The 15,674-nt window shown below is 37.4% G+C and overlaps 1 protein-coding gene across 1 annotated transcript in view; it reads right to left on the minus strand.

The window, feature by feature from the left end:
• The window catches only part of HELLS (helicase, lymphoid specific), a 37,879-nt gene extending 22,444 nt beyond the window's left edge, over positions 1–15,435 (minus strand). The window contains exons 1-6 of the mRNA XM_032595205.1: positions 15,260–15,435; positions 14,711–14,832; positions 9,012–9,134; positions 5,928–5,984; positions 2,522–2,558; positions 2,372–2,436 (exon numbers count right to left, since the gene is read on the minus strand). Coding sequence (XP_032451096.1) covers positions 2,372–2,436; positions 2,522–2,558; positions 5,928–5,984; positions 9,012–9,134; positions 14,711–14,832; positions 15,260–15,290 — 435 coding nt within the window. The 5' untranslated portion in view covers positions 15,291–15,435. The remainder of the gene's footprint in view (positions 1–2,371; positions 2,437–2,521; positions 2,559–5,927; positions 5,985–9,011; positions 9,135–14,710; positions 14,833–15,259) is intronic.
• Between the last annotated feature and the right edge of the window lie 239 nt (positions 15,436–15,674).

Genomic DNA, 15,674 nt, shown 5'->3' on the forward strand with positions numbered 1-15,674 from the left:
CAGCTGGCAACCTGATTTTGTAAATAAAGTTTAATTAGAACAAAGTCAAGCTCATTTGTTTAATTTGTGTAGGACTGCCCTCCAGGCTATAATGGCAAAGTTCGGCATTGACTAGTTACCCACTAAATTATTCAAAGCCAAAAACATTATCTATACCCTTACAGAAAAGGTTTTCTAAACTCTGCTCTAGAGTCTGTGTTGAGGTATTCTTGGTATTTAAAGATTCTCTTCCAAATGTTTTATAGTTCCACCTCTTGCCCACTTTAGGCCTCTGTGGATAGACACCTGAGTCTGCAATCCTGAGCAAGAGGTAAGGCAAATAAGTTAAAATTACAGAATAGGGGCACCTGAATGGTTCTATTGGTCAAACATCTAACTCTTCATTTTGGCTGAGGTCACCATCTCATGGTTGTGGGATCAAGCCCTGAGTTGGGCTCTGTGCGGCATGGAGCCTGCTTGAGTTATTTTCACTCTTTTCCCTCTCCCTTTCCCCCTTGCTGCCCCTCCCCCACTCTCCTTTTAAAAAAATCTCTAAAATAAAATAAAATATAAAAAAACAGAATTAAAGTGTTCTGATTTTTAAGTATTTACTAGATGCTAAGGGTATGAAGACAAGCAATACCTGAGTGCCACTTGGTGACTTAGGTGAGTATTACATCAAATTATCTGAAAAAGTTGTCATCAGGGCATAATCACTTACGATGAAAGTTAGGGTTTCATTTCAAGAAGAGAATACCATGTGCAGAGGACAAAGGGGATGAAATAGTAGATACATTCACGAAACTGTGAACATATCTTAAATTTAAGATGCATAGGAGAATGATAGGACATATCAGTAAGTGGCTGACACATACATACATATATACACGTCGATTTATGTGTGTCATGTGTGTATGTAAGGTATTATGCAAGTATAGGAATTCATACCCTAAGGCTGAAGGGATATAGTGAACAGGCAGGAGAGTGGTCTTTTAAAATGACTAGCTAAGCTGAATCTTTTTGAACAATCTGTGAATGAATCAAAACATAAACATAATACCAGCTATGAACTATTGTTAAAAACTAAACCCCATAACTAACCTCCTGACTCTGCTTACCTCTAGCTTCATCTTTTACCACCTTTTCCTTTACATACAAACTGGAAACAAATATGTATTTTCAAGTTCTTAAAATTTGCCAGGATCTCTCCTGCTTCTGGATGTTGGTCAAAGGTTATTCTCTCTTCCTAGAACACTTCTCTACTATCTTCCCTGTATCTTACTTTTCCCTATTAACTACCCTCAACCTCCGGATGATTTAACTTTTATCCTTCAAGTCTCAACTCAGATGTCACCTTCTAGAAGATTTTAAGAACCTAACGCCTGAGTTTAGAGAGTCCTTCTATAGGCTCAACAGCACTCAATTATAACTGATTACTTTCTATATATTTCTCACTGGACATAGGCTAAGGCAAAGACAGTCTACTTTCCTTTACTAATTGATCTTATCCATGTAGGACAACATCTGCCAACAGCCAATGTGCCACCAACATTTGCTACATTAAAGTAACAGTTGTGACTGGCTAAACTATGATACATCTAAAAAGTGGTGTTTTTCAAACTGCAGGCCATGTTCCATAATCAATAAAATGGGTCCTGACCATTATTTTTAAATGAAAGGAAAAAAATAAAAGGAAAATACCAGAGTGCATCCCTAAAGTAAAGACAAATACTATGTGAAATTTTATATTTTAGGAAGATCCCAAGAATTTGAATTTTAGGTTAAAGAAAAATGTAGTAGATAATACTGTTAGAATTTTTTTTAATGTTAAGAATGTAACACATTAAAATATGCCTAAGGAATATTAAGGTTTGTCATAAATGAACATGTTTTTTAATTCCTATTTTATGAGGTCACAAGTAGGAAGGTAAAAAAGGATCTAGTTTTAAAAATGAGTATATGATGGGGAAGCTGGCTGGCTCAGTCAATGGAACATGCGACTCTTGATTTCAGGGTTGTGAATTCAAGCCCTACACTGGGTGTAGAGATAATTTAAAAATAAAATCTTAAAAAAAAAAAAAAAAAAAAGTCAGTATATTTTAGTTCCCCTAAATTCCTTAACAAGGAACAAGAACAAAGTTCTGAAGATAAGGTCTTGAAGTTATAAGAAATTATAATAACTTCTGATTAGGCCAAGCTCATGCTCCTTTAACAAACAGCAAGATGGTACCATCTTCTTGCCTGAAACAGTCCCTCAACAGTCTGAAAAACTTCCCGTAAGAGTCTGAAAAGCCAAATAAGTAACAGCAATCCATATAGCTTTAATGTGGTTCAAAATCCACAACAGGTTTTACTGAACACTGAATCTTATGTGCCCTCCCCACTTTTTTACCTCTTTTGACATGACCTCTGAAATATTGTATGATTCATCTTCTCTTCCTCTCTTCTTTCTCATAACTATTAAAAAAAATCATTTTATTTTTGATAGCAATGAAAGCAAAAATAAAAACACATGCTTCAAAAGCAGAAAAAGGAAGTTCACCTGGATTCTCTTCACTTGCATCAGTGGAATTTTTACCCTATAAAACAAGAATTTAAAATATTATTTTTCTAGGGACTTCTATGGTATTAAATATTAAAAGGCACTGATTAAGTAAATGTTTCTTGCAGTTGAACCACATCCACAACTCTTTACTATTATACTTACCAGCATGTAACCTTTTTTCTACATTTCCCTATTAAAAGTTGTTTGTAACCATATTCTTTTTCCTGCCAACTCTACTTTCCTTAATTTTTTTTCCATTTGAGAAATTTCTAAATTAAACATAGAAGACATTTTTATTTTTATATCACTACACACATCTTCTGTAACTGTAGGTCTATGCTAAAGATATTCAGTAGGTATGGTATGGAAGAACTACTCATTTTCAGTAAGAATTTTAAGCTAAATACAACTGAAAGCAGAAATAGAAGAGAATACTAGTTGAAAAAATATTAATGAGGGGAAAACAGAGGAAAGGAAGAGATATTCAAAAATAAAGTTTCAAAATGAAAGCTGGAAAAGACAACCAAATGTAGGGAGAAAATATGTATAAGAAATCAAAATTAACAAGGTAAATTTTATTTATTTATTTAATGTTAACTCCACACCACACATGGGGCTCAAACTCACAGCCCAAGATCAAGCTCTATCAACTAAGCCAATCAGGCGCCTCAAGAAGGTAAATTTTATTTATTTATTTTTTAAATAAATGTTTTTTTTTTTTACTTTTGAGACAGAGAGAGACAGAGCATGAATGGGGGAGGGTCAGAGAGAGAGAGAGAGGGAGACACAGAATCTGAAACAGGCTCCAGGCTCCGAGCTGTCAGCACAGAGCCCGACGCAGGGCTTGAACTCACGAACCGCGAAATCATGACATGAGCTGAAATCAGACGCTTAACCGACTGAGCCACCCTAGCGCCCCAAGAAGGTAAATTTTAAAATAAAGTAAAAAGAAGATTAAAACAAGAAAGTACCAAAAGGGATCTGTGAGATGGAAGAGGCAGAACTTAATGGTTGACACCTTTAGAAAACCCTGGTATAAAAAGTTAGCTAGGCAGAAGTGAACAATGGATTAAAACAACAAGTTGAAGAGTAGGGAGTAAATGATTAAGCAAATAAAATTATCTTAGGGGCGCCTGAGTGGCTCAACAGGTTAAGCATCTGACTCTTATCGGCTCAGGTCATGATCTCACAGTTTGGGGTTCAAACCCCACAATGGGCTCTGCGCTGACAGTCTGGAGCCTGCTTGGGATTCTGTCTCCCTCTCTCTCCGCCCTTCCGTGCTCACGATCTCTCTAAAAAAAAATAACAAAATTAAATAAATAAATAAATAAATAAATAAATAAATAAATATTAAAAATTTTCTTGTATCAGTTTTCAAAAATTGCTTTTGTTGCAAAATTATCTATGATATACTTTAACATCACCAATAACCACACTAAGAATAAAGTGGACTTGAAGGTACCCTTATTGGCATTCTGATATTACCTGATCAAGCCAGATTAGTAAAGAAGTGTGGGGTATGAAACAAACTCCAACATTACTATTTATTGAATATGTAACTATCAGCAGGTTAGTGAATTCTCATTCTGTTCTATACAGTAACTACAAATACTAGATTAGTGAACAACGAATCACTACTTCTGGAAGAAATACAAGCTCAGGCTCCTGCAAGCCTCTGGTCACAATTTCATCAACTGATCAACACATAACCCTGTTTTATGTGTGTTGCTATTTAAGGACATCTTATTTAATATAGATGTTGATTAACAGCAAACTCAGAGCCAACAGCACTATAATTCATGCCTGAAGGAAGTTTGTCGAATACATTTATTTTCTCCATAAGGCACATCATAGTCTTCTTGCATTAGAAACACTAGATAGCACTTCAGCACAATATGGCTGAGGGCCATTTTAACAGCAAAATCAACAAAACCCATCAAAATGAAAAAATCATGACATTAAATAAACCATGAAAAGGGCATTTGTTTATAGTAAGCTTAAGTAAGGCAGAGCACCACTGTGTTTAACTTCAGTTAGAAATTTGCGTGTTGGAAGACAAATTTTTTGCTATTCACAGGAACAGGTCTACAAATGACCATGACCATGAAATCCCAAGTACTGATTTTGGAGTTAACAAATTTTAGCAAGTAGGCTAACTGGCAAATATGGAATCTGTGCATAATGAGGATGGACTGTACTTTATGCATTCAGCTTCTTTATATGGAAAATGGGGAGAAGTACAGTACCTCTATCTAACAGAGCCTTTTGAGAATTAAAACAAACGTAGGGGCACCTGGATGGCTCAGTCGACGGAGCATGCAACTCCACAATGAGCATAGAGCTTACTTAAAAAAATAAATGCAAAGTTTAGAAATACATGACACATAGTAAGAACTCAATAAATGTTGCCTTCATTATTTCTCTTTCACGACTACAGCTGTTCTTCATACAATTCCCATCAGGACAGCATTAAACAGCCTCATATTAAAACATATTCCCCTCAAAAGACCACATCTAAAATTCAGGCCATCCCTGGGCCACCTGGGTGGCTCTGTCGGTTAGCATCTGACTTTGGCTCAGATCAAGATCTCGCGGTTTGTGAGTTCAGGCCCCACGTTGGGTTCTGTGCTGACAGCGTGGAGCCTGGAGCCTGCTTCACATTCTGGGTCTCCTTCTCTCTCTGCCCCTCTCCCACTCACGCTCTGTCTCTCCCTCTCTTTCAAAAATAAACAAACATTAAAAAAATAATTAAAAAAATAAGATAAAATAAAATTCAGGCTATCCCTAAACAAATGCTCTCTTATCTGAAATGTTTATCTCTCCAATTTTGGCTCCACTGCTGTAGTCATGCATAAGATACAAATTTAGATTATCATTATGGATGCAAGTTGACATGAGGAGGCTGGAGACATTAAGGAGAAAAGATTAGTAATCATTATGAGCACCAAAAGAGCTGGCCACTTATAAAAGTGAAATTTTGCCGTTATGAAAAACAGAATGAGAAACAAAAGGGTTATATTTAGCTGTCTTTCCATATCTAAATATACTGAGAAACATATTTACATGTTTCTATGCAGCTCGTAACAAAGATAGGTTTTCAGAAGGTTAAAATAAAGTAGATGATCAATAAAGTCAGACTATAAAAGAGGGGTGCCTGGGTGGTTCAGAAGGTTGAGCGTCTGACTCTTGATTTTGGCTCAGGTCATGATCTCATGGTTCATAGGTTCGAGTCCCCATGCTTCGGATTCTCTCTCTCCCCTCTCTCTCTGCCCCTACCTGACTTGTGTGCTCTCCCTTACTCAAAATAAATAAGTAAACTGAAAAGAAAAAAAAAAAGAATTACAAAAGTATTTCTTCAATATTTAAGAATGCATACAGGATTTTCCATCTTACTATATATTACCTTAGTAACTTTTAAAGATTCCTTTTTTCTTTCCAATTTCTCTTTCTTCTTCTGTTCCTGCAAGATAATGTTTTTAGTGTCACAAGCAGAAAGTGCAAAATCTAGAACACACACCTCAAAAAACATGTTCACAATGAAGAAACTATATAAAGATTTAAAAACAAGGGAGAATTTGCACTTCAAGCCTTTACAGAGCAATAGGGAACAGATTTCCTCTCCTGCCTGAAGGAACAGAAAGGCCAGGAAAGAGCCACCAGAAAGAAGCTGGTAGAACAATCTTTGTGCTCACAAGGAAACAGGAACAGTTCACACCCCTGTCAGGCAAAGTAAAAGGGCCTGCCAACATAGAAGGCATCAAGCAGAGTGCTCAGAAGAGGGGCCAAGTTATTTCTAGACTAAAAGCTATTCCATATACACCCTAACAAAGCTTTAAAACACAGACAAAAAAGGATTCAAACCATTCCCAAGAAGTGGTTACAAGATATTTTTCTGATAACTCATTAAGCATGAAACAACTCATTAAGCATGATTGTTTTATTCTCCTATACCTGTGTTTCATTTTACCATACAAAGGTTTAAAAAGGAATTCAACAAAGGAAAAAGAAGATTTAGCAAATACAGCAAAATCTTGACTGATAATTATGAGATGGGAATGATGGGAACAGGAAATTACTGTAGTCTTGATATTTGCAAATTTATAAATCTTCATACATTCTAGTGGGCAAAAATAATATATCTTACTAAGTGCAATGGGAAGACAAGAACAAGGTCAAGGGTACTAGGAGTGTGCTGATGGAAAAGGTGTCAGATAGCAATTTCATTTAAGGTTGTTAGGGTAGGCTTCATTGGGAAAACATTTAAGCCAAGGCTTGAAGGTGATGATGAACTTAGCTATGCAGGTATCTATGAGAAGATGGTTCCAAGCACAAAACAGCCAGTGCAAGGCCCCCAAGGCAGGAAACACACCTGAAATGAGGTCTGAAAGGTAATGGGGTTGAGTGAGGCAACCAGACTTATGGTCTTGTGGGCCATTATTAAAACTTTGGTTTAAAGAAAAAAATTTTTTGGTTTTGTCATGATCAATGTAAACTAGAAAGCAGTGAAACATCATCAGGGTAGGGACACCAGGACAGGAGTAAGAAAGCACTAAACAAAAATAAATTCTTTGCTCAATAAAATATCTTCAGGCGCAGGGTGGCTCAGTCGATTAAGCATCCGACTTCTGCTCAGGTCATGATCTCACAGTTTGTGGGTTTGAGCCCTACATTGGGCCCTGTGCTGATAATTCAGACCTTGAAACCTGCTTCAGATTCTGTGTCTCCCTCTCTCTGCCCCTCCCCTGCTCACACTCTGTCTCTCTCAAAAATAAAGATTACAAAAAAAAATAATCTTTCAAAAACAAAGACAAATGAAGAAATTTTCAGAAATATAAAAGCTAAAATAATAAATTACCAACAGAAAGTGCAAATGAATTTATAATGATGGGAAGCGGATCAGTGGCTATTTGGTGATGAAGACAGAAAGTGAAGGATGGGAAAAAATTCTAAAAGGGGCAGGAATTCAGCCATAAAAAAAAAGAATTTTGCTATTTACAACAACATGGATGAACCTTGTGGGCACTATGCTAAGTGAAAGGATTCAGAGAACGACTAATACCACATAATCTAACGTGTGGAATCTTAAAAACAAAAACAAAAACCCTCCAAACTCATAGATACAAAGAACAGACTGATAGGTGGTGGTGGGAGGACCTTTTGACAGGTCAAAAGGTACAAGCATCCAGTTATAAAATAAGTCAGCGGTATGTACTATACAGCATGGTGACTATAGTTAGTAATATTCTACTGCATATTTAAAAGTTGCTAAGAGGGGTACTTGGGTGGCTCAGTTGGTTAAGCGTCCAACTTCGGCTCAGGTCATGATCTCATGGTTCAAGAGTTCAAGCCCTGTGTCAGTCTCTGTGCTGACAGCTCAGAGCCTGAAACCTGCTTCAGATTCTGTGTCTCCCTCTCTCTCAAAAATGACCAAACACTAGGGGCGCCTGGGTGGCTTGTCGGTTGGGCGTCTGACTTCGGCTCAGGTCATCTCACGGTCTGTGGGTTCGAGCCCCGTATCGGGCTCTGTGCTGACAGCTCAGAGCCTGGAGCCTGCTTCCGATTCTGTGTCTCCCTCTCTCTCTGGCCCTCCCCTGCTCATGTTCTGTCTCTCTCTGTCACAGAAATAAATAAAAACATTAAAAAAAAAAAAAAAAGAACACTAAATATATATATATATATATATTTATTTATTTATTTCTCATAAGAAAAAAACTTTTTTAACTATGTATGGTGACAGATGTTAACTAGATGTACTGTGGTGATCGTTTCACAACATATACAAATATTGAATCATAACCTGAAACTAATGTTATATGTCAATTATACCTCAATAGAAAAAGGGGAGGGGTTTCTGAGTTGATGGTTATGTCATCACCTTATGGTCACTTTATGGGTGTATTCATGTTAAAACTTATAAAATTATACACTATAAAGGTGCAGTTTTGTGCATATCAGTTATATCTCAATAAAGCAATTTTCCAAAAAAATGGACTGGGAAACAGAGTTCACAATTTCCATCATCCAAAAAATATGACTAGACAAGATAAAAATCAGTCAATAGGTAACAGAAAAATAAATGGTGGTATATTCATATAATGGAATGCTCAGGAATAAAGAAACGGCCTGTATGAATAAACAAAATCTCAATATGCTGAGCTAAAGAAGACACAAAAAAAGTGCTTACCACATGGTTCTATTTATATAATATTCTAGAAAAAGCAATACTAACCTATAGTGACAGAAAACAGAAATCACTGGTCTGGGGGCCAGGCATGGGGATCGCTGAGACAAGAGAACTTCTTGGGGTGATGGAAATGTTCTTTATCTTGACTGTATTGGTGGTTACACAGGTGTATACAGTGGTCAAAACTCATCAAACAGTAAACTTAAAATGTGTGCAGTTTACTGTACGTAATTTCTTTCTCAATAAAGCAGTTGTTTTTTTTTTAATTTAAGGTACCAGTTATAATCAATCACGTACACATACCTCTAGTTGTTGCTGTTCCATTTTAGTTAATAAAAATTTGGAGTAGATATTGCTTTTTTCAAGCAAATGTTGAAGTCTACGGTACCGAATGTCCACGGACTCTCTATCCCAAGACATGCGAGCCTATCCAAAAAGAAAATTTCCATAATTATTAAGTTTTCTGACATATGTGATGTTTTTCATAAGACGTAAAAAAAAAAAAGTATAAATAAATGCTCTTCGGGTTTAATAGTTTTTCTGTTATTAATGGGGGGAAAAGATTTTTATAATTTTTACTTTAGTAAAAATGGTTTATTTTCCAAACCAAAAACTAGAACAAAGCTGAAAAAATTTGATTCCTGGGTTCAACATGCCATTTGGTATGATGCAGCTTGGATACCAAAATATTGAAATTTTAGACACTGGACATGTTTACTGGCATCCACTGAATTGAGGGTCCATTTTTTAAATATATAAAATTAACACTAGAAAGTAAATATTTAATTCCTAACACTAGAAAGTAAATATTTAATTCAAGTAGATTTAAGTTTTTAAACAATCAAATGACTTCAGGAAAGAACATTTTTAGATACCAGGTTTATTTGAAAGAGCATTTGAATTAAAAACTCATTTCATTGGCTAGGAACTACAACATCTATTCTTAGAATTTTAAAATTGTATGGCCGGGGTGGCTCAGTCAGTTAAGCATTGGACTCTTGATTTCAGCTCAGGTCATGATCTCATAGTTGGTGAGCTGAGCCCTGCACTTGCAGAACATGCTAAGGATATTATTCTCTCTCTCTCTCTCTCTCTCTCTCTCTCTCTCTCAAAACAAATAAACTTTATATTTAAATAAACTTTAAAAACAAAAAAACAAACAAAAAAATATATTACTGGGGTGGGTGGGTGTCTGACTGGCTCAGTCAGTATATAGCATGTGACTCCTGATCTCAGGGTTGTGAGTTTGAGCCGCACACTGGGCCTAGAGATTACCTTAAAAAAAAAGAACAACAACAAAAAGAAAAGAAAATCCTAAAATAAAAATTTTTTAAAAATTGCATCGTTAAAATATTTCAACGTGCTAAATCTACTTATGATTTATCACAAGTTTCTCCTGCTTCCTCTTCAGCGTTGTGTTCCCCAGAGCTTTGCCATTCTTTTAGACTTTACTCTCCCCTATGGTTAGCTTTATCTTTTACTTCTGTATATCTTCAACTCACAAACCTGCTTTTCATACTACTTTTACACACCGTTTATTTATTAAGTGATTTCTAAGTCTACAATAGTCTAGTGGCTGAGAAGGAATCCTCTCACATTAATCACTGATCATCCTTTATCACACTGATAAAACATAAAAGCAACAAATAAATACTATAGTTCGGTGGTCCACAAATTTTTTTCTGTAAACAGCCAAAGGGTAAATATTTAAATATTTAAGCATATGGCTTATAAATACTCAATTCTGCCTTTTGCACAAGAACAGACAATATGTAAACAAATGGGAAGGGTGATGTTCCAATAAAACTTTATTTACCTAAACAGGCACAATCCAGTTCATAATTTGTCAACCCAGTATGATCTCAATTAAAAAAAAAAAAAGCACTAAGTGGGCTGAAGTGAGCCAAGAGTTGAATTCATCTACCAAAGCCAAATACATGCAAACCTTACAAACCAGCAGTTCTACTCCTGGGACAAAATGTGTGAGTAGAGTGAGTGAGTGAGAGAGAGCAGATGCAGAAGCTGAGTTAGCATAACCTAACTAACTTTAATTTAATGGTTAAGGCCTGACCTTGTAATTCAGACATCATTGTGTATCGGCTTGTTTTTCCTAAATGTTCTATTATCTCTCTAGCTTTTCTTTCAAAATACATTTTTCTATTACAAAAGCAATGACAATAAGATACCTAAAAAGAAATCCAATGAAAATAATAAATACACATTATAGAAAAATATTAAAAACAGACCCATAAAACAAACACCCGTTATTCTATCCATGAAGATAATCTGTTGACATCTTACAAAACTCTATTTTCAGTTCTTTCAGGACAGCCTTTCTTTTACTATTACCAATATATTACTGTGATTACAACAGGAAGTCAATGAATGAAACAGATATAAATTGGGAGATGAAATTACTTAGATTTTGAAAAAAAATCTTAATTTTTAAAATTTGTTTTAAATTTTAATTAAATATTCTGGACTTAATTTAGATATATCTGCTACCTCAATCCTGTCCAGAATAAATTAGCACACATTTTTTTTTAAGTAATTGAAGATTTAAGATAATATCATGTTATACTAATTTGTATATAATTAAGGAAACGAAATCAATGACTAACCTTTAAAATAACTCCATATTTCAAAATAATTTTGTAGTAAACCTTACCTACCATTACTGTTCTTTAGTAATTTTATTTGTTATATTAAAGTAAATTGTAGTTCCAGCTGTGCCTGGAACGGAGTGCCTGGCACGGAGAATCTCTCGATGACTAGAGTGAAAGAGTATGCCAATGGACACCAAGGACATAAATTCCCCAGGGCCTATACTTCATTATCTCTCCCAACACCAACACCAGATTTGGGGGCATGGGGGTTGAGTTATATTTCATTCTCACCACACGAACTGTTTTCCTTTTGCCTAAGACTTACCCCAACTCTTACCTTTCCCCTCCCCCACTACATATACTTTAAGGCTACTCTTAAGTCTTAGACTAACAATGACTTCTTTCAAAAGGAAATGAAGGTGAAAAACCAATGAAAATAACTGCAGCAAATCAATGTCAAAGCCATTCTCCACTCTTCACAAATCTTAAAATCTCCTAAAGCAAGGTAAATGCTTCTCATTAAGGAATTTAAGCAAGCTCTTCCTCTCTTAGGTACTTCTAAATATATGCCCATAAATATTGTGGGCATATATTCTTCTAAAAGAAAAAGAATCTTTATTTTTGTATAGTGAATTTTTTGTCCTCCAAAGACATGTAGAGAGAAACTATTTCTTAGAATTTTCCCCATGGTCAAGTAGGGAATAACTTAGAAATGAAAACTATAAAAATTAATCAAATTCTTTCAATATTTATACACAAAAAGAAAATATACTAATAATAACAATAGACCATAATACTGCTAGCTTTTTGGCTATAAAAAACTGAAAAGAGCTATATACTTTATTCATGGAAGGACTAAAAGTGGATTAAAAACTGCTGTTTTAAGTTCTATGATGAAATACTGAAGAAATGCTACATTTACTGTACCTATCCCTCAACAATAACAACTCCAAAAATTTTGATTATAAAATGCTTGCTCAGAAACTTAAAAATTTTACTGAAAGTATATGTCATTTGATTCTAATCAGCAAATACTTATGGTACTATAAATTTTGAGAGATCTTTCTATAAAATGTGAAAATGGGGTACCTGCCTGGCTCAGTAGGTGGAGCAGGGGACTCTTGATCTTGGGTTTTAAGTTCAAGTCCCTGGGGCGCCTGGGTGGCGCAGTCGGTTAAGCATCCGACTTCAGCCAGGTCACGATCTCGCGGTCCGTGAGTTCGAGCCCCGCGTCAGGCTCTGGGCTGATGGCTCGGAGCCTGTTTCCGATTCTGTGTCTCCCTCTCTCTCTGCCCCTCCCCCGTTCATGCTCTGTCTCTCTCTGTCCCAAAAATAAATAAACGTTGAAAAAAAAAAAAATTTAAGTTCAAGTCCCAAGTGCAGAGATACTTAAATAAAAATCTTTCAAAAGAAAAATGTGAGTTTTCATCTCCTGAATTAATGCATGCTAGAAATGTATTCATTCTTACTGCACCTCATGATCTTTCTTCAAATAGTACTTCTTTACCCAAAAACCTTCATGAGTCACAAAACTGAAGATATACTACTCAAAATGAAGGCTTCATCGGGTGCCTGGGTGGCTCAGTCAGTTAGGCATCTGCCTCTTGGTTTCAGCTCAGGTCATGATCTCAGGGTTCATGGATTCAAGCCCTGTGTAGGGCTCTGCACTGGCAGTGCGGAGCCTGCTTGGGGTTCTCGTTCTCTCTCTCTCTCTCTCTCTGCCCATCCGCCCCTCATGCTCTATTTGAAAAAAAGAATGAAGGCTTTATCATTCTCATAATCTCTGAAGTTGATTCAATTCTGGACACTTGCCCCAGGATTCACCCTTTATAATTATCATCCTATTACATGGCTAGTAAGTACGTATATTTTATTTTATTTATATAATCTTATATATGCTGTGTAATATAAAATATTCTTTACCACAGTTTGAAATTCAAGAACATTCACTGATTGCCTATTTGCTAGGTGCACAGCCTATGAAAACAAAACAGTAAGTGACATGCTTTCAATAAACAAAATGAGAATCAAGTGAGTAATAATAATACTGTGAAACAAAGTACTATGGAAATTCATACCATGAGGAAAGGTGGCTCACAGTCAACTTCCCAATTCTATTAAAATTTCTTGACATTACCGTAACTGATTATGGTCAACTATGGGTGAGTAATAACAAAACTAGTATTACTGGAGTGAAAGTATAGCATGGTGGTTAAAAAGTGTGAATTCTGGAATCACATGGCCTACAAACAATCTTGGCTCTACCACTTACAAACTGTGGGACTTCCCCCTTTCCCCACCTACTCCACGCCTCAGTTTTCTCATCTGTAAAATGAGGTGAAAACAGATCTACTTCATAGAATGCTTTAATAAAAATAGTTTATACTAGTAATTAAGCCATTAGGTTTAATAATATAATAATGTATTTAATAACCGTATCTACTTTATAGTCTAGTTGAAGATTCAATGGGGAAATACGTGTACAACATTCACAAGTGTTCACAGTGCCAGCAAAAGAAATCATTACTGTTGATATAAAATGGCAGAGAACCAACTGATTCATTAGTTGTCTTTGGGGTGCATTTCCCAATTTAAGTAATTTTGCAATTACATAGAGTTAATTAAACATTAACGTATATTTCTTTAGGTATAGGGTCAAAAACAACAACTCTGAAGACAGCCAGAGTTCAAATTTGAGTTCACTGTTGTGTGACCCCAGCTGCCCCAGTTTCCTCATATGTAAATGGAGAGATACCAAAAGTACCTGCAGCATCACAATATTTGGAGTGCGAAATAAATTATTACAAGAAAATCACTTCACTTGGTAGGCAGTACCTACCAGCTAGTGGCTATCATTCCTTTTCTTGCACAGGCAAGAATTAATAAGCAAGATGGCACTTTCTTACTGAGTGAAATATACTCGAGGATTGAATTTTCAGGAGGTTGAAAGCTGCTTTCAGTAATCTACAAAACACACACCCCGTACAAGGAAACCACTGGCATAATAACTTAATCACTGAAAAAGTACACCCCCATTTTTACCTAAAGAATCTTCCTTCGCATAGGTCCAAGAAAGCAAAAGGAAAACGGAAAGCAAGTTTATCCCTCGCGTGGAAAACGGCACTGAAATACCTCACTCAAAAACTCACTACCGGTTTTGGAAGAACGGCTACGGCTAAAGGAGCACCTTGAAACGCTCCACGGCCAAGACTACGTCTCACAGAAGCATCTTTCAGAGCGCGAGCAAAGGTGTCTCACAGATAGCGTGCGTAAACATAGAGATAACCAACAAAGCCCGTTTGAAAGGGTCTGGAAGAAGCCGACCGAAGAACCAGACAAACCTCCGAGGAAGCGGACTACCGGCTTTAACGACGATGAACTTGAGTCCTAAAGTACCTTTTCTATCATCTTCCGCTCCCTCTCGAGTCCAGCAGCCTCGAGCTGTTCTTCCTCCTCCAGCATGGCTTGGGTAATCACGGCGGTCTCGGGCTCTTCAACCGGATCTGGAGCCAGGGACTCTATGAGGGGAGAAAGCTTTTCAACTGCAGTCTTTAAACACTGCCAGTTCACTGGGTCATTACCAGTTCACTCCCACGTTGAACAACCTTCCTGGATGCATTCGAGGCAAAAGCTGAAGACCCACGGGGACGCCAGCATCAGCTCTCTCAAGACATCCCAGGGTCTCCACAATGTCAACAAGTGGCCAGGACCCAGTTTACCAATCGGGATGCTCGGGGAAATGCAGCTCCCCTGTGTAAAATCTCCTATATCGTGCACATATGTGCAATTCCGGGCGCCCTCCACAGCCTCTGCACCTCCTTTCCTTTCCAGTCTCTGCCCGGAGTCCGCTCTACTCCCCAATCTCGGCTGCCGCCTCCATGCTGTCTCCCTCCCCGCGACCCGGACGCCGCCGCCCGCGCCGGGAGAAAGGGTCTGCTTACTCACCATCGCTGCTCGCGGGCCGCTGCGCCGGCATGGCTGACACACACTCCAAAACTGGGTCCTCTCCTCAGCGTCCGCAACGGAGCGCGCTAAACTCTCTCGGCTGCCGCCTGCCCAGCCTCCTCGCCAAATCCCCGGCCAGGGAAAAACGCGCGCTTCTCCTTCGCGGGAAAACGCCATCATCTCGCGATACCTCGTGCTCCCCGCCCCGCCCCGCCCCCGAACCGCGGCGGCACGAGATTTGGCGCAATTTAGTTTTCACCAGAACCCACCTGGGCGACGGTGAGTGTTTACGTAGAAGTCTTATCTTGGGAAAATAAGTTAGCTTTCTTTGTGACACTGGACGCGTCTGCCCACAGCGGAGGGCCCAGTTTCCTCACGTATTGGATGATGGCTTTGAATTACACAATACTTTAGT

This window comes from Lynx canadensis, chromosome D2 (genome assembly GCF_007474595.2).
Source record: "Lynx canadensis isolate LIC74 chromosome D2, mLynCan4.pri.v2, whole genome shotgun sequence".
Taxonomy (NCBI): domain Eukaryota; kingdom Metazoa; phylum Chordata; class Mammalia; order Carnivora; family Felidae; genus Lynx; species Lynx canadensis.